Below are 19,836 nucleotides of genomic sequence, written 5' to 3' on the forward strand. Positions count from 1 at the left end.
ATAAACAGTATTTAACAGGTTCAAAAAAGTACATAGGTAGAACATGAGACGGTCAAATGAATTCATTATTTTTGTATGGTCATATTGTGTTATTTTAAATGTTGAAAACAGGATGTATGACCATTTACACGCACAGGTCTGCATTTATCAATTTGAGCGTGGGTGGAGGATACGCTCAAATCCCACGCCAGGTCTCACTTCGTGTACGCAAGTTTTCATGTCAGTGTGGAGCACGGTGCAGCAAAGAAAATCTGACTGTGGCTGAGAATCAGCTCATAACAGTGCAGTGCATTTTCAGACAGACAGACGGAGGTTCACAGATTCATGTTTAGATCGTAAGACTAGATATGATACCTAATATGTATTTTATTTTTCACTCTATCCATCCTGTGAAACGTTTTTGAAATGACATTGAGCAGCGTGAGCTGTCAGCTGATTTCTTCCTTTATCAAATATATGTTTTCTTTATTGATTTACTTTAAAAATCTACGAAGCTTTCAGTATCAATACTCCTGTGTGCACAGAGAACTCTCTATAGAAAATATTGTTGGTGATTTAAACAGAAAGATGTGATTGATGACAGGACTTACCATGAAGACGATTGTTTTACTCCTGATTGTTTTATTGAATGGATGGCCTGTGTGTGTGTGTGTGTGTGTGTGTGTGTGTGTGTGTGTGTGTGTGTCAGCTGACCATTTAAGAATAAAAACATTCATTCATATGAGATCAAAACCTGTCAGCACGTCCTGAGTTATTAATAATTAATGTAACACTCCAGTTTGATTCGTGTGTAATTGCACACTAGCGATTTCTTGCAGAGGCTGCGTGTCACAAAATGACCACAGTTGGAGTTAATAACAATTGGTAGGTTAAACAGTGTGCGGTCTACGATATTAATATTTTCCATCTACCCCATCGGACACGGCGCAGGTTGGTCTGTGCCCTCAGCACCCCGACACAGACTCAGTAAGTGCTGCCGCTCCCCTCTTACAGAACAGAGACAGTTTCAGGCTGGGGTCTCCTGTGCAGCTTGTTTTGAGAGTGGCCACGTTTTTTTTTTTTATAATGATCTTAAGGTCTGCAGTTTCTTCCCCTGAATATAAAGAATTCCTTTTATTAAAGTGTCGTATCACGGCTGACTAAGTTTGTTTTTTATCAAGGGATTTATAAATCAAATGTTTAAACTTCAGCTGGAGTTTAGATTTCAAACCCATGCTGCTGCAATGACTTTCATCCAGACATGGTTTCTCTGACTCCCTTTAATGCCTCTTTTCTGGCTGATAATCAACACAGTTATATGTTTCTACCTCCGTTGCTTTGGTGTCGATCTCCAGATCAGACATGTTTCCTGTTATTTGGCCTTAGAGCGTCCCTCCATGTCCCTCCATTCTATCTGATAAATAGATAAGGTAAGTTATTGCATGATAAAAATTGCACCAGGTGATTTAAAAACAGACATACACAGTATGAAGAGCAGTGGGATTCAGATGGATACAGTAGTTATTTGTGAATGTGCCAAGTCACATAGTAACTTCCATGTAGTGGAATGAAAGATGAGAACAGATGATTAAGGGACACAGCAGTGCTGGTGTTAAACAGTCTGATTGCAGATGGGATGAAGGACCTGCGGTAGCGCTCCGTTCTGCAGGGTGGGAGTCTAATATATCTAACCTCCTCTATGGAGTCCAGAGGACAGCCCAGGACAGAACTGGCCCTCCTGACCAGTCTGTTAAGTCTTTTCCTGTCCCTGTCTGTGCTCCCTGCTCCCCAGCAGACCACTGCATAGAAGAAAGCAGACGCTACCACAGTGTCATAAAATGTCCGTAACAGAGTCCTGCACACTCCGAAGGACCTCAGTCTTCTCAGCAGGTGCAGACGACTTTGGCCCTTCTTGTACAGGACGTCGGTGTTGTGTGACCAGTCCAGTTTATTGTTGAGGTGAACACCCAGGTATTTGAAGGTCTCCCCCCTCTCGATGTCCAACCCCTGGATGTTCACCGCTGCAGTCCGGTGTGTTTTCCAGCTGAAGTCGATCACCATCTCCTTGGTCTTGCTGGTGTTGAGCTGAAGGTGGTTTAGCTCACACCAGTTGACAAAGTCCATGATGACCTCCCTGTACTCCAGCTCGTCCCCCTCAGACACACACCCGACGATGGCTGTGTCATCGGAGAACTTCTGGAGGTGACAGCTCCCAGAGTTGTAGCTGAAGTCCGAGGTGTACAGAGTGAAGAGGAAGGGGGAGAGCACTGTCCCTGTGGTGCTCCTGTGCTGCAGAAACTGTATGATTAACCCCCCAATGAGTGAATTAAGAAGCCTAACACATTGAAATGCTTACCAGCTGTAATAATCCTGTCCACTCTTTTTGGCAAGCTTCATCCTCCGGTGACATATGCAGCATGTAGCTTTTCTCAGGATGTTTTTTTTTTTTTCTGAAGATATTTAATAAGCTTTAATGTTTTTCTTGACGAGCTTCCTTCAAAAATAAGTTTCCTGATTCCAGTTGGGCAAATAAAGCGGTCTTTGACTGTCAACAGCATAATTCCAACAGTGGCTTATCTTTGAATTCAGCTTAAATAATGTATGTAAGTAGCATACACATAATTAACCAATAATAGTGTGATACCATTATGATTCATAAAGCGCTACATATCAGATTCCCATATAACATTATTTTATTTTGAAGGCCATGGAGAGAAAAAAAACACAGAAGATGTTTCTGTGACAGTCTAGGATTGTGGGTAATGCAGTTCATTTCCCAGAGATCATGATTAAACTACGTTTAAAACAAGGTTGATATAATACAAACTTATAATATAATCATATTTTATTACTGTAGCTTTTGGTGAGCCTACACTCGGTGGAGAAATGTCTTCATCAGTAAGCACTAGGGGTGACCCCAAATAGTCGAATATTGGACGATTCGTTCTAACGAGCCTTAGTCAACTGCCAATCTCATAGTGGAATATTTGCATATGAAACGTGGATCATTCCATTCAAACCATGGGGTTGCTCAATGTCTAATTTTACATTATTTTCCTGTTTCCTGTAAAATAGTGTCTCATATATCCTATTTTGATATAAATATAGACTTATTTAATGTAATTCTGAGAACAGCTCTTGAAGTGTTAAATCTCCTTAAAGTGGTAATTAAATCTCCCCTGGTAATTAAAGGATGGTGGCCTTATTTGAGTTTTCTCTCCTTCATCACCTCGTTGTTTTTGCAATATAGATTTAAAAAATCTAAGTTTTATGCTTATAATATTCTGTTGTCCCTTTTACTTTAAGGTATGAGTCTCTTAATTGTAAAGGGTTATGTGTAATATTGTCATGCGGTCACCATTATGCAGACTTTGGGTCAATAAGGAAAAACAACAAACATTCCACTATTCGTCGACTATGGGCAAAATCTGATGGATCAGATTCGACTAAGCAAATCCTTACTCTGGCTCACCCCTAGTAAGCACGTATTTTAAAGGCTACCAAGTCAAGATCATTATTTTCTGTTTGTCATATTTTGCCTCCTCTGGGGAATAGAGTTCTATTCCAACAAACCCAGTCTGTTTTGTGGTCTTTTTCCAAACTTGACACCAACTAGGGGAAACTGAGTGGGCACGTTTAAACTGCTAGATGTAAACATTCTTGATATGTCAAAAATGTCTTATTTTCTCAATAATCATTATTTTAGAGTTTATTTTCATATGAGAACTTTCTTTGTCTCACAGTCTAAATCATTTCTGATGATTGAACATACGGGCTGCACAGTGGTGCAGTGGGTAGCGCTGTCACAGTTAGAAGGTTCCGGGTTCCAGTCAGGTGCCTTTCTGTGTGGAGTTTGCATGTTCTCTTTGTTCATGCGTGGGTTCTCTCTGGGTACTCCGGCGTCCTCGCACAGTCCAAAAACATGCTCACCAGGTTAATTGGTCTCTCTAACTTGCCCGTAGGTGTGTGTGTGTGTGTGTGTGTGCGTGAATAGTTGTCTGCCTTCTGCCCGAAGTCAGCTCCCTGTGACCCCGAACAGGATAAGTGGTCAAGATAATGGATGGATTGAACTTCCTTTAGTTTTGTTCAGTCAGCTTGATTAATTAGTGTTATTGTACCATTCAAAATGAAGTTGGACCCAAACATTGCAAAGAAGTAATGGTAAAGAAAGTTTCTGAGACGGAAGAGGAGTTGTTTACAAAGTAAATATTAACACAATATAAGTCAGTCACCGAAAATACAAGACATGGAAAGCTGGAGCAACATTGCTAGATGGTATGACTTTATTAATTCTTTTTTCACAAAAATAGTATATAAATAAGTATATATATATATATATTTACACACAATTTCAAGCCGTTACTTGTAGGGGTGACCTGGAATAGTCAGGGATTTAACTATTTGATTCGGAGGACTCTGAGTCTGAGGCCGCCAAGTACCCAAAGAAGCGGTATCTTGTCTTGGTGTCCTCTGTCTGGGCCTTTTCGAGGTCATCTGAACGGGAGAGAGAGAGAGAGAGAGCCTCTTAGCCGTCAAATCAGCACAGTGATGGATGGATGTGGGATTGCCTCCAAACACAGCCTTACCCAAGAATTACTATTCATCTGTTTTTTTAATTGCGTTAACATAGATACAGGCATGACAAGACGATGATCACCTTTGCTCTTTAACATTACGTTAGCGGATACTTCTATATCGCCTACCGGAGGCAGATTCAGAACACATATTTAGGGCCCGAGCACCACTGGTGGTGGCGAAGGCCCTATTGTATCCCTAGGGATGCAGAAAAATGAAAATTGGGGTTTTGGACCCCTGAACGTTAATGAAAGCGCGAGTATTTTTGCACACTCATCGGGCTTGGTGAAAACTGCGGGTAATTATAGGTCTCGCAAAAAAATAATCAGTAGCGCCCCCTAGAGGTAAAAATAACACGCTGCGCGCCGAGTTTTTGGAGCTACATGCATGAAAAAATTTACACATATTTATGGCATCAGGACGCACAAAAAAGTCAGTGGCGCCCATAGTCCAAAACTCAACAGGAAGGGCGCCACCTAGCTTTGAACAGGCAAAATTGCTCCAAAATGGGTCTGTGCAAGGGTGCATACTTTTGATCATTTCTCCTAGAGCTTTTCTCCGATTCAGTCCAAACGAGGCACATTCTATAGTAAACCCATTGAGGATTAATACAAATTAAAATCATTCCGTTCAGACGAAAGATGTGGGTGTGTCGGACTTTGGGGCGGGGCATAAAAAAAAAACGTCAAAAAATGGATTTTTGTGACTTTAAAATGCACGTAATTTCACGTCATCCAACTCACTCGTCAATCCAGGAAAAAGTTGCGACATTTTATGGGTTTCGCAAAAAAAGTCGAAAAAATGTGCTCACTGGCGCCCCCTACAGTTTCCGAAAACCCCTCCCCATAGGGGTTATTTTGAGCTACATGCTTGAAAAATTGTACGCATATTCAGGACATCATGCCTCACAAAAAAGCCTCTTGCACCCATATCCCAAACTCAACAGGAAGAGCGCCACCTAGCTTTGAACAAAAAAAAACGGGTAACGTCGGTCAAAACAAGGGTGCGTTCAAATGTTATCTTCTCCGAAGGCACTTCTCCGATTCAGTCCACACCAAGGGCAACCAATAGCAGACATATTGACGATTAAAACTAACTCTGGGCGTGGCAGCCGTCGAGGCGGGGCATCAAACGCGCATACAGCTTTGAATGTGTAAAACGGGGCCCAAATAAGGGTGCATACTTTTGAGAGCTCCTCCTAGAGTTTTTCTCTGATTCAGTTCAAACAAGGCACATTCTATAGCAGACATATTGACGAATAAATTAGTGTAAAAGGATTTCTGGTCAGACAAAAATTGTGAACGTGGCATGCGTTGAGGCGGGGCCTGAAACGCACCTACAGCTCTGAATTTGAAAAACGGGGAAAACATAAGGGTGCATACTTTTGAGAGCTACTCCTAGAGTTTTTCTCCAATTCAGTCCAAACTAGGCACATTCTACAGTAAACCCATTGACGATTAACACAAAGTAAAGGCATTCCGTTCAGACGAAAGATGTGGGCGTTGCAAATTTTGGGGCGGGGCATAAAAAAACCCCCTCAAATAATTGATTTTTGTGACTTTAATATGCACGTAATTTCACCTCATCCAAGACACTCATCATTCCAGGGAAAAATTGCGACACTTTATGGGTTTGGCCAAAAAGTCCAAAAAATGTGCTCACTAGCGCCCCCTACAGATTTCAAAAAATCCTCCCTATAGGGGTTATTTTGAGCTACATGCGTGAAAAATTTTATGCATATTCAGGACATCATGCTGTACAAAAAAGCCTCTTGCACCCATATCCCAAACTCAACAGGAAGAGCGCCACCTAGCTTTGAACATAAAAAACGCAGCCAAAATAAGGGTGCATACTTTTTTATTTTTATTTTTATTCGATTCAGTCCAAACAAAGCACATTCAATAGCACACATTGAGGATTAAATTAGTGTTATAAGAATTCTGGTCCGATTAAAATTGTGCACGTGGCATGTGTTTAGGCGGGGCATCAAAATGCAAGTGAGAAAAAAGCCCTGCAGAACTCATTTAAACAACCAAGGAAGGAGATCCAGCAGCAAAAATGCCAAAATAAGGGTGCATACTTTTGAGAGCTCCTCCTAGAGTTTTTATCCGATTATGTCCAAATAAAGCACATTCTATAGCAGACATATTGAGGATTAGATTACTGTTAAAAGAATTCTGTTCAGACTGAAATTGTGGGCGTGGGACACTGTCAAGTTTGGAGGTTTTCTTGTCACTCTGCCAGAAACTTGGAACATTTGCACCACCTAAGCCAGCGTATACTCTCAGATCGTGCTTTCGCATCACGTGGGAACTAATATCAGGCGGCTCGCGTAGGCAGCAGTGGCTCGCGTAGGCGGCACCGGCTCGCGTAGGCGGTGGTGGCTCGCGTAGGCAGCAGTGGCTCGCGTAGGCGGCACCGGCTCGCGTAGGCAGCAGTGGCTCGCGTAGGCGGCACTGGCTCGCGTAGGAGGTGGTGGCTCGCGTAGGCGGCGGTGGCTCGCGTAGGCGGCTGCGGGTGTGCGAGGGCCCGTTCATCGCCGCTTGCGGCTTTAATTATTATTGCTTTACACAGACTTTAAGTGCAATGGAAGGGGAGGGGAGGGGTGCTAAATGTTATCAATATTATCACTTTTAAGTTAAGATAGGACAAGCAGTTAGGATTTTTTTCTGCAATGAGGCCCCTGAATTATACTGTTTTTATCTGTTAAAATAGTCATCATTGAGGGAATGAAGAAGAACAGCAATGTAACAGCTGATTCTACACTTTTGAATGGTAGTGTATATGGATTTTCCTTGAGAAATGTTAAAGAACTTACTCTTTTCTTTCAGTGCCTTCTTTTTCCCCCTTTTCTTCTTGTCTGAAATCTCCTCAGGGAGGCTCGTGTCTGAGCTCTGATCTACAACAGGAACAGAGCAACTTCATCAGTCACTCAACTAGTCAGTGACAGACCTTCGCACTTATAAGGCTGGCTGGCGCCTTGCTGCTGTCCAGTCAAACACAACCTGCAGCATCTTTTTGGCCAAAAGGAATCTGTATAATAATAAAAGCCATTAAACAAACTAACCCTGACCCTTGGTTTGAAAATACACTTTTTCTGAATTTTAGGGCATTTCTATTGCAAATAATATTCAATAACTCCACTGTTATACAGTGTAGACTCCTGAAAGTCACTGCAAACCTTTATCATGTCCCTCTGAATATCCTACAACCCTTCGTTTGAGGATATAGTTTTTCAGATTTTTGGGGAGTTTTTATTGCAAAATAATATTCAATAACTCCACTGTTATACAGTGTAGACTCCTGAAAGTCACTACAAACCTTTATCATGTCCTTATTATTATACTACAACACTGTTCAGACCATGTGTTAAAAAATAAACAGAGCTTAAGCTTAAAGACTTATCCAGCTCGTGTAAAAAAAATAACTAAAACACTTCAACCTATACTAACCATTATGTTCTCATTTTAATATATCTATGTTTATTTTTCTTTTATAGATTACCTTACATCCTGTCAATATTCTGCTTTCATCAAACCCCTGGTGCCCTGTCTTCCTATTAGAATAGAATAGATCTTTATTGACATTGTTGTGAAACAATGAAAAGCAATTTAGCAACTCTTTATATAGCAGCACATATTTTAACATTTAAAATAACACAATGTGACAATATAAATAATTAATTCATTTAATTGTGTCATGTTCTATGTACTTTTTTGAACCTTTGTTAAATACTGTCTATTTTGCAATGAAATAATTTATTTAAAAACAATCTAAATTAAGTTAGTTTGTTATAACAAAAGCACTGTCAATTAATAACAAAGAATTTATTCAACAAATAACAAGAAATAACCAAAACTGATGAATGAAACTCAAATAACTATAAACTAAACAAATACATTAAACATTTTAAAAAACAACGAATTCTCCCTCTACTGGGCCCTTATTTTATCCCTCCCCCTGTCCTTCCCCTCTCCCTTACTTTTGTCCTCTCCTTCTGCTTCCTCCCCCTTCCTCCCCACCACCTCCGCCTCTGTAATTTACCCCTCCCCTCAAAATTATCCTTAAATAAAATGGCAGCTCCTTGAAATCAGCCTCCAACTCCCTCCACAATGCCTCAGAAATGAGGTGCTGTCAATAGATGCAGCATCCCTGGCCTGCCCTCAGCCTCCATGGTTCCAAGGGCATTGACCTCCTCTTCAGAGCAGGCTTCCTGTTGGAACAAAATTACAATTGGGTAATAATATAATATATAATTAATATATAATTAATACAATATATTAGCACACTGCCAATAGTATTTATCAAAAAGACAGAAGTTTTGCCAACAGTCAGACTCAGAACCCACCTCCATGGTTGTATGGACTGTGGAGTTCAGTCCATAGCCATAGGGACTCTGGCTCCCTCTCAGGTGAGTAAAGCTCACCTGAGCCCCTATGGCTACACTGAACAGTGCAGCTTCCCTCCATAGTGTCACCTGCACTCTGATGGCTTCCTAATGTAAAAGAAAAAAGTGGGTTAAATGCATCTGTTGTATATTTAAGCTAAACTTATTAATCATGTTCTTAACATTTCTTTCTTACTACACTTTCACATTTTAAATCTTAAAAAACTCCTTTGAGCGTGTTACAGAAACTTTGTTTTCTCTATTTTAAATTTATCCAGGGACACTCTTTGATTCTGAAGCCCCAAGCTGACCAAAGACAAACAGAGACAGAGGTAAAAAAGAAATTCTGAAATAGAGAGAGAGAGAGAGAGAGAGTAAAAGAGAAGGAGCAAGAGAAAGTGTGTGAAGGTTCTCAGTCATCCAGGTCATGGTAATTCAAAGCTTGATCCAAAAAGGAAAATGGAGTTGGTATGTAAGGCTTCTTCAGGTTGGACCAGACCTAGTTAGAGCTAAAAATAATTTCTTGGAGAGGAAGACTTTGAGTTTCAGAGAACGATGGAAAGAGAAGACAGAGAACTTACTTGTTCCAACATCAAGGTTTTTCTTGGGACAAAGTCCCTCCCAACCTGGACTTTTCCCACTGAGGAGACCTGAGAAGAAAAATACCACAACAGGACCAAAGGATCATTGTTTTGAAATGTTTGTATGTTTGTATGTATGTATGTATGTATGTATGTATGTATGTATGTATGTATGTAAGTATTAATGTACGAATGAATGAATGTATGTATGTATGTATGTATGTATGTATGTATCAATGTATGTATGTATGTATGTATGTATGTATGTATGTATGTATGTATGTATCAATGTATGTATGTATGTATGTACGTATGTATGTATGTATGTATGTACGTATGTATGTATGTGTGTATGTATCAATGTATGTATGTATGTATGTATGTATGTATGTATGTATGTATGTATGTGTGTTGTCTTCGCTACAGCGTAGGAGCTGCGACTGTCCAACCAGCTAAACTCTAACTTATACAAAGAGGACTTGAGTCGTAGTATAGTTTCCTGTGGCTTTACTGTGGCTCATCTTCATACACAGATAGAGTGAAAACTGTAATAAACAATACAAAAATTTACAATTTGTTGATTTTACGTGGTTTTCACAGTGTAATCACGTGTACATGAATTCTCTTTTTAATTACAACAAATGAAATGCTTTTTTTTTAAATGTAAATAATATATATATAATATTTTAACCTTAAATTATCATTAAACTATTACATAAATTATTTATATACTTACGACATTGCGTCTGTGGCGCTTACAGTGTCCGAAAAGGAAGAGAACAAAGCCATGTGCTCTCACTGAATTGACTCTCTGGAAATGACTAGAAAAAAGTCGCAGTCTACACACATGACAAAATGGCCTTCAAAATAAAAGTAGCCTTACCAAAATAAAAGTCTCAACAATCTTTTGCCTGAAAGGCAACACAGTATGTATGTATGAACGAATGAATGACTGAATAAATGAATGAATGAATGCACACACGCACGCACATAAACACACAGACACACAAACATACATTTGTATATTTTATACAGTCTATGGTATATACACATATGTATGTATGTATGTGTGTCCTGTATGTACAGATAGATTGAAGAACAGAGGGAGAGAGAAATAAAACCTTACCTCTTTGATCTTCCCCTGAACTGAAACCATTGCAGTTTCTTCTCTTGCAGCAAGAAGGCTGCACTTAAGGGATGGTGGGTAGAGGAGCTGCCTTCCTCTCTCCTCCAGATCGGGGGTAATGGGCACTCCCACGGAGCTAAACAGTTTTGTTTCTCTTGTGAAATTAATGCTGAATGGGGGGTTCTCCCCCCTCAGGGCATACCCCGTCAACATGTATCCCTTTTTATCTACAAATTGCAGGCTGACCGACTCAAAGACCACGACTCTCTCCACCTCCTTTCCATCAGTAATCGCGATGACCCGTTTTTTTTTGGTCATTCCTTAGGAGACTCCCTCTCCACTGAAACTCCATGACAGGGTTTTCTCCTCCTCCTTGCTACACAAAATAGCTACATGAAGAGGTGGGAGTTTGGAATAGGGCTTCCCAGTCTTGCTTTTGAGTATTCTGAAGTCCATGCTAGAGAGAAAGGACAGAAACAAAACCAAAGCTGTTAGATAATAATTATAATAATAATAATAACAATGATAATAATAATAATAACAAGAAGAAGGGAAGTATAAGTATAGAATAAGTATAAGGACTCTGTTAGTCTGTCCTAGTGTGTCTGTTTGTGTGAGTGTGCCTCCTTGCCTGTTTGTGTCTGTGTGTGTAAATGTGTATTGGTGTCTGCCTGTGTGTTTGTGTACATGTCTGTCCAGCTATATGTGAATATGAATATGTGTGTGTATGTATGTATGTATGTATGTATGTATGTATGAATGAATGAATGAATGAATGAATGTATGTATGAAAGAATGAATGAATGAATATTTTGAATGAAAGACACTCACCTCATCCTGGATTTTGGGTAGGTTTCTGTGAAGAGAAAAATAGGAATGAGTTCACAGATTTCCTTCATTAATTTGAACATAATATAATTTCATTAACTGGTAAACGTATTCATCCACATCATTCATACATCTATCATTCATCATTTTAGATCTCCTTGTCATTTTTTTTGTTGCTTTTTTTTATTGTGCCCTGTCTCTTTGTGAAATAATGCATGTATCAGCGCAACCCTTTTATATCAAGGTATAGATATATCATTTTTCAGGGCAACCTGAGCAATCAAAAATATGTACATAAATAAATGGTGATATCACTTTAAGTCAAAATGAAAAAACAAAACGGAAATTAAATCTCACAGCGCTTTATTCAAGTCACATACAAATCAACAATGAACAAGCCTTTAGAATTCTAAGTATGGTTCTTTCAGGAATAAGGCTCTAAAGGCTATCAGGTTAAAAACCATCAAGCCAAAAAAATCTTTCTCCAAAATGTACTCTTACTCCAAACGGCCCCACCTGGCTAACATTTAGTGTATGTATAACTTAGGTTTTATTATTTTTTGTATTTAGTTTTCTTGAGTTTGGTTAGGGGGTCCCTGCAGACACAGACACTATCACACCTATGGGCCTCTATACATGTGTGGTAGTGTCTGTGTCTGCAGGGACCCCCTCCCCTGCCTGTATTCTAATGTTTTGATTGTCTCGGGACGTTTCTGGGCAGAGAGGAGGCGTGGTTACCTCAGCCAATCACAGCATGCCTAGTGCGCAGGTGACTTTGGGAGTTGATAGAAGCGAGTGGACGCTATGCAGACCGGCAGCGATAACAGAAGCTACGCGGCGGAAGGAAATACAATGAAAAAAAACGCCAAGCAGATAAACCGTGTGCCTAAAGGGGGGTGAAAGCGGCTTGGTTTTCACTTTGTGAGCAGCTCGGGATGAAGAGAGACGCAGAGTCAGCCTGCTTTCTGATGAACAGGTAAGTGCAAAACACACCGGCGGCTAGCTTGTGCTAACTTGCCAAACGATCTTTCCATTACAACCATTACAACACATGTAATATTCCCAGGTAGCTTCTATTGTAGACACAAGCAGTATGTATACCACACGGTAAGTCCTGCTATCAGCTAATGCTAATAACTGGATGTTTTAGGTCCATCAGAGTTTAAGCTTTGGATCGTATGTAGAGTAACACTCTAGCATTCCCAAGCCGAGTCTGTAAGCTAATGGTTGGACACTCAGTGCAAGCTGTCATCGTGGAACATGATGGTATAATGTCTGTAAGTGTAAATCTAGAGCTGTAACTGCATGCATACTCTTAGGCTGTTGGATCTTTGTTAGCATACGTTGTTTGCATGTTTATTGATTCAGCCTCAGGCCTGTTAGCTCCTGTGAGGTGGTACATCGCTAACCACAGCTAACATAACTGCTGACAGTGTATTTCATTTATAATGTTGAACTAATGCAGCCTAATAATAGGAACTTTGGGGCCTGAATGTTTTTTCTCCTTCCGATAGATACACGAAAGGTTTGCCAGCCTCAACACCCCATAAGGCCCCCGTTTACCCTTTGACTCCCATCAAACCTGGACTACCTGAAACTTAAGTAAGGAGGTGTAATACGTCAGTGTATGTTGTATAGATGTTTATGTCTACAGTTGTCATTAGCTTTCACCTACTAACAGCATACTGTAAAGACGACTGAATGAAACTATACTGTTACCTACAGGGGAAATTAATTAATGAATTTGTTAGCACATGTTGTGATCACAGGGAGAGTTGGATTCAAAAAGATAACATCATTTAAAACTAAAGGAACTGTATGTGAATGAGCCTCATGCACACTGTAAGTCTGACCTGTAACTTACATTTCATGAATCTTGACTTCATACTGTACATTGAGCAATGTGGGCAGTGTTTGTAAAGCAGGCAGAACCAGAGAACACCACAGGTGAATAAAAGCTTGAAACCCTAGATGTGACCTCTGGTTTGTGTTTATACAGGACCTCAGAGCTGATCCAGCTGTGAGGATGATCACACCAAAGAGAAGCCTTTCTACGTGGACCAGTATACGAGAACAATTGCACAATTCAATTTCAAACTGGCTTATCAAACACCTAACACACCTGGGGAGAGAACTGTGACACTTACCCTTTACATCCACTACAACACTATGTTTATATCATATCCATAATTATGTTTTTAATCTATTGGGGTCACTTCCTTTTAGGTTCCTTTATAGTTATATGTCTTTCATGACGAACACCTGCATCATACCTGTGGAATTGTAAATGTTTGTATATGACCAGTGTTTTGAAATAAAAAAGTTATTTATGAATTATCAGATTTGTTTCCAGTGTTTGCAAAACACATTTGCTCTGCATGAAGTAGACAATAACCACATGTACTTCTAATTTATTCAAATAAGTTATTTTATTAGACAAATGAAATTTAGAACAAGCATGTATAAAGAATAATACAGAAAGAGCCAACTACAATCATGTATAACTGTAAAATAGAACATACAGTAACTGAATATGGAAGTTTTCACATAGTGCATGTAGCTAGGATTGCTCTGTTAAAATGTGGTCGCCTGGCTAAATGTAGTGGCCATGAAAAAGCTGACCTATTGTCCATGATGCATGTATTACACATTACTTTGTTAGTGTAACCTTCATCAACCTCTGTGTGTGCCTGTCTTTGTAGTTGGGAGCTGTTACAGTAGCCTGTCCTTACACTTCGGGCATGCGCACTACATTTACAGTCTGTCTGTGGAAAGGGTGGAACGCACCCTCCTCTACCTGCAGCTACACGGCAATGCCCGTTGAAAAGAGTTGGAACAATACATACTTTCGCGTCAAAGTCTTCAATAAACTAAATTAAAACCAGGAAATCCCGCTAGATTAGTTGCTAGTCGCTTTTATGAAAATGTGTCACTAGAGGGGTCTGAAAACTCGCTAAATATAGTGACAAAGTCGCTAAGTTGGCAACACCGAGGATAGCAGCATGGCAACCAGATGACAACCAGATGACAACTGACGAGGTCCATACTGACCAATCAATGGACAACTGGCTTGTGGCGAGCTGACCAATCAGAAAGTAGGTCAAGAGGAGGGAACCAAACAAAGAAAAAACTCCTATGTTATGGACACTGCTCATCTACTACCCATCTGAAACAATGTCTCAACAATTATTTTTAATACAAATTTTTGACTTGACATACACAAAAACGTCTTCTAAATTAACATTTTGAACCAAAATGTTTCATTTTTCTTAAGTAAGTTAGACAAGATAGTATAAGATAATGCTTTATTGATCCCTATGGAGAAATTTGGTTGATGCAGCAACACAGACATAGTGGCAAGAGTGTTTCAAGAGTAATTGAGCACAAATAGAGAAACAATTAAAATAAAATAAAATAGATAAATAAAAAGAATACAAATTTAAGTACTAAGTAATATAAGTAATAATTAATTTAAGTAGCTGTGTAATAGCCACATAGTGACTGGAATAATTGATAACGTCAGACAAACATCCCAAAACTATGACAGGATATGTAAGATTTGACCATAAATATTGTTTAATACTCAATATTGAGCACAATTGTTACCATAACTGTATGATTTAACATGGGAGACATGTCACATCACCTATTTGGTGTATTTGTCATTTGAATTTACTCCTGTCGTGGCAAAGAAGATGAAACTATTTATTTTCAAGACTATTGCTAGGCCCAGTAAAGGTTAAAGACCCCCACAATAAAGAAATCTAATTAAAAATGAAACATTAACCCTCAGAAATGTATTTAAATAATACAGGTTTTTTGTGAAGCTTACAATGTTCTAAATTCAAGATAAAAAAGGGACACTTACTGCTCTCTGTCTTCATTCGAATCCAAATGATTCATAAAGTGTTTTTTCTCTCTATACGTTTGACAGGAGGAGTTACCATGGAAACTTATGGTCGCGAGGGAGCAGAGGAGGGAAAGGCGGGAAAAAACTAAAAACTTGAGTTTTTTTTATTTTTTACATTATATGGAATAATACATGTTTACATGTGATCAATGATATCCATAAAAAAGGAAGGGGGGACTAGTTCAGTGGGCAAGTAAGAAATTGAGTTAATATAAATAAAGAGAAATACTACTACAACTAATAATAATAATAATAATTATAGTAATTAGATCGATTTGATAAAAAAAATAAATAAATGAATAAACAAAAAATTAAAATGTTATAACTAAATAGTAAATTATTATAGTCATGATAATAATAATGGTAATAATATCAATAATACTAATCTTAATTCTTAGTATCATTTACACTTTAACCAGCATCATCTCTGCTTCTTCTGGTCCAGCTGGTTGGCTGACGTTAGGCATGAAGTGAGGAGAGGAACGCGCATCCAGAAGAAGAAGAAGAAGAAGAAGAAGGAAAAAGAAGAAGAAGAAGAAGAAGAACGCGCATGCTCACCCTGAAATCACACGCTCAAAGATGGAGGAGGGGGCTAATCTTTTATTTACAGTCTAAGGGGCTAATCAGGACTAGATAGCTGAAGGCTATCCGAATGTCCTGATAGCGTTGAACACGAACGCGACGACAATGAAGTGAAAGCCCGGCATCATTGTTGTGACTAGTTCGGCTGCAGGGGACAGCGAGACAACAACTCTCTCGTGCAGTGTGCAGATGGAAGCCCGGAGAGTGGGAGGCATGTGCTTCTGAAAACTCGACATCATACCTTCACATGCCTGCAGAGGTGAGTTAACGTGATTTTACTGTTACTGTGTTAGTACGTGAATTGTGGTGCTCTAGTTTAGCCAGAGGCGTTGTCGATTGAAATGTTATGCATATGCCACCGCCAATATTCGCTCGCGCAAACCACTTGTTGGTGACCGAACCGTGACCATTCCAATTCATTGATGACAGACTGAAATAGGAGTAACTTGTATTTCTCCGAGGTTGCGGTATTTCATTTGAACACGTTAGCATGTAATATGGGGAGTTCACAATAGTTTTGAAGACCACCTTCCTGTGTGTATGCATTTCTGTTCATGTAGTCAAAAAGACCTGATTTCAGAGCCTAAAGTGGAATCAGTAGGTCTGTAGATTGCATTTTAAAATGTAGATTTTTTTGTCTAATGCTTACCACATAATTAAAGTTTGCTGTCAGCACTGCCAACAGAATTCATAGTTTTCAGTCACGTGACCGCCGCAGCAGCCTGGAGGGCAGAGAACACCAACATGACGACTTCCATTCATTCAGACGTGTAAAACCGTCTCTCCCTCCCAAAAGTTCACCATCAAGCCTCAACACTAAATATGAACCTTCACCTTAACTAACCAAGAACACCTTACCACCAGACTATCGGGATAAAGGTGTCCAGCTGTGAAAACAGAAGTTATTACTAAGCTAGCGTTAGCTGGTTGGCTAGCAGTGTAACAAGATACTGCTGGAGTTGTTTACATCGGTCTACGCCTTATTTATACATTCTATGGTCCACGCACACTGACGTGTCAGTGGTACTGCATTGACTGAACATACAATGATTAAATCACTCTATGTTTACTTCAATTTACCTTTAATGTAATGTTTGTTCAAAGAAGTGGACTTTTATTGTTGTTTTGTTCCCTCATCAGGGACAGAGGAGCGTCGAATATAATGAATCCTCCTCTCAGGGTTTTATTTCTCAGATGGGATTCTTACAGGGATATTTCAATGTTTTTGAAGTGGGGTTGTATGAGTTTTATGTCACTAGTAATTGTACTAGCAACAACGGACTCTGGTCAGCGCGGCCCCTGTTGTGAGAAACTGCAGGAGAAACAGCAGCAAGCTAGGCTACAGTTTCTGCAGACGGGTCAGTCCTGCAATTCAGGTCATTTTGAAAGACTCTGACCCGAGCACTCATCTCAGTTTAGGTGTACGATCTACTTGTGTTTTTTTTCAGCACTTGACATTGACATCAGAGAGCCTGTTTGTTTTGCATTATTTGCGGACGCAACACAGACGTGCTCCTCGGCCTGCAGCGCACTGATCAGCTGTTCAGGTCTGCAGCTTCATAGTGACAAAAATACAACTAAACTGAATAATGAGTAGGAGAGATTCCCCGTTACCTGGTGGTGCTGGTGTGTAAACTGTGAGCTAATGCACACAGTTTACACACAATGAACAGAGACAACTTCTTGCTGTCACAAGCAAGACTTAACAACAGTCCCTCTAGACCTTAAGTAATTAAGATATACCAGCAGATCACAAACTAGAGTGGCTAGTATAATTAGTGACAAAAAAAAATCATACAACCCTAGTTCCATAAGCGTGTGACGTCACGTGAAAGCTATGAATAGCAGTGTCATCACAGCTGAGCTAACTTTTGTATCTTTATAGAAAGTCACTAACTTTTTAAAGACAGTACGATGAGTTACTGTTTGTAACTGTTACAATTGAAACACAAAATACTGTGAAAGATAACAAGTTTGGATCAGAAAGAAAAGCTGTCTGGTTGAAATCTGTGATAAATGGTTTAGAACAAAGCTGCACAACAGAGTAAAAAAAGAAGTGGTTAAAGTAGGTGAACTCTCTTCTGAATATTAAGATGGGAAAGTCTACTAATTACAAGCGTACTCCATACTGTTAAAAGGATTATGTCTTATGATACGCATACACCTTCCAGTATTTGTGACTTTCATGTTCATATCTTCACACATCGTTCTGAAAAATAATTGTATATAAAAGATCTTGAGGAAAATCATGCCTAACAGACAAGTTTTGACATTAAATTTGTAAATCTCTGTCCATAAAGCATTTCTTAATAGTATGTGTTTATTTTTTTGGTGGGGGTGAGCAGAGCCATGAGGTCAGTGGGAGGTACCTACCACATGGACAAAGAGGACCTGAGGAGGAGCCTGGCATTGTTGAATGCACGAGATGTGACTCTTCACTGCATCATCACTGACCGTCAAGCACGATGTCTGGCACACGGAGAAAGGTATATTTCCAAATGATAATTTGGAAACTCTATTGCTAAAACTTAACATCATGTGACTGCATCAGTGATCATTTTTTCCAACGAAAAATAGATGTAGCTATGACCCACCCATCCACACAGTGATCAGCTACAAAAAGTTTTCAGAAATACTCATTTACGTGTGACCAAGGGCACAGGCATGGTGTTGTATGTGCACATCATTCACACACCTGTTCCTTGGTCTTACAATGACAGTGGCATTCTGTGTGACTGTTGCCCCCCCCCCCCCCCCCCCCCCACTAAATTTTGGGACTTTTACTAAAAATAAATGTGTTTTTGCACTGTAGACTTTTCAAAGAAACTGGAGAACATAAATACTGAATGAAGGACTGTGAAAAACTCCAGGAGTGGATGAGAAGCATAAAGAACCACATATACTGGACCGCAGCTTCACATCTTTTTTTTATAAATAGTGATAAGAAATACTTTGTAAAGAGAATTACACCCAGTGATTACAATTGCTGCTGTAAGTTAATCACACTGAAATGTATGATCAGTACTGTTGTAAGTATACTTCTTCTTTTTTTCCCAGCGACTCCTGCTCTTCACAGGCTTGAGAAGGTGCTGACAACAGTGAAGGATGCTGAGAAACTTGAGCCCTCATCACCACACTTCATCTGAGGAGGTTTTTCACATCATCTCCTTCTGTCCCTTAAAAATGTAGTCTTACCATTTCTTGGAATGCTGTACAGGTAAATGAAACTGTAATTACTTAGAACTTGTGAGAGGGTGTTGCCCAAGGTTTCTGTCATTAATACCATTTTTATTTTTCTCTGTACTGTACTTCAAGACTGAAAACGCTGACCAACCACAAGCCCCAACAATAGTAAGCAAACTTCTCCTCAAGGTCCACTCTCAGAGACCGTAAAACATTAGAGACGGAGACAACATTCTTTAAAGCCTGTGGGATTTATTAAGCAAAAAAGGTGAGTTTTTACAATTTTTTCAGTGACCTTTGACCCTTAGGATGGTAGCATCTGTCTGTAAATCACACCACACATTGCACCTATGGTCCTTGTGAATACTGTGCAAGCTCAGCTCTCTATCTTAAAGCATCTAGGATTTATTTAAAGAAAAGGTGTCCTCAGGCCTCCTCGCCTTTTTCGGTAAAGTGTGGAAATCGTGCCTTTTCGTACGCCATGCGTCCCTCGTTGCCACCGGTGACTCCAAAATCACCACAAACCTCGTACTTGCACCCATGATGAATATACAGCCATCTCAGCCTCCTAGTTCAAAGCATTTCTGGAATTTTGATGATAAAAACTCAAAAAGACGACTTTTCAAAACTTTTTGATGAACTTTCACACTTGGCAAGGTAGCACCTGTCTGAAAATCACAACATG

At 39.6% G+C, this 19,836-nt stretch overlaps 1 protein-coding gene and 2 long non-coding RNA genes across 4 annotated transcripts in view; 1 reads left to right on the top strand and 2 right to left on the bottom strand.

Annotated features, from left to right (window-relative positions):
* Window positions 1-8,580: 8,580 nt before the first annotated feature.
* Window positions 8,581-19,836, bottom strand: part of LOC117821998 — a 135,500-nt gene continuing 124,244 nt past the window's right edge. Inside the window, exons 2-6 of one of the 2 annotated variants that reach the window (XM_034696606.1) lie at window positions 11,480-11,504; window positions 10,649-11,093; window positions 9,523-9,591; window positions 8,903-9,049; window positions 8,581-8,767 (exon numbers count right to left, since the gene is read on the bottom strand). In XM_034696606.1, coding sequence (XP_034552497.1) covers window positions 8,672-8,767; window positions 8,903-9,049; window positions 9,523-9,591; window positions 10,649-10,966 — 630 coding nt within the window. In that variant the 5' untranslated portion in view covers window positions 10,967-11,093; window positions 11,480-11,504 and the 3' untranslated portion in view covers window positions 8,581-8,671. Of the gene's footprint in view, window positions 8,768-8,902; window positions 9,050-9,522; window positions 9,592-10,648; window positions 11,106-11,479; window positions 11,505-19,836 lie in introns of both variants that reach the window. The other variant, XM_034696599.1, reaches the window with a different exon arrangement.
* On the bottom strand, window positions 10,015-10,427 carry LOC117822514. The gene is made up of 2 exons (XR_004633199.1): window positions 10,259-10,427; window positions 10,015-10,067 (listed from the first exon to the last, which is right to left on the bottom strand). It is a non-coding gene; the product is annotated as an uncharacterized LOC117822514 (long non-coding RNA).
* LOC117822410 lies at window positions 12,328-13,816 on the top strand. The gene is made up of 3 exons (XR_004633167.1): window positions 12,328-12,452; window positions 12,991-13,078; window positions 13,476-13,816. It is a non-coding gene; the product is annotated as an uncharacterized LOC117822410 (long non-coding RNA).

The sequence above is a fragment of the Notolabrus celidotus genome, chromosome 1 (genome assembly GCF_009762535.1).
Source record: "Notolabrus celidotus isolate fNotCel1 chromosome 1, fNotCel1.pri, whole genome shotgun sequence".
Taxonomy (NCBI): domain Eukaryota; kingdom Metazoa; phylum Chordata; class Actinopteri; order Labriformes; family Labridae; genus Notolabrus; species Notolabrus celidotus.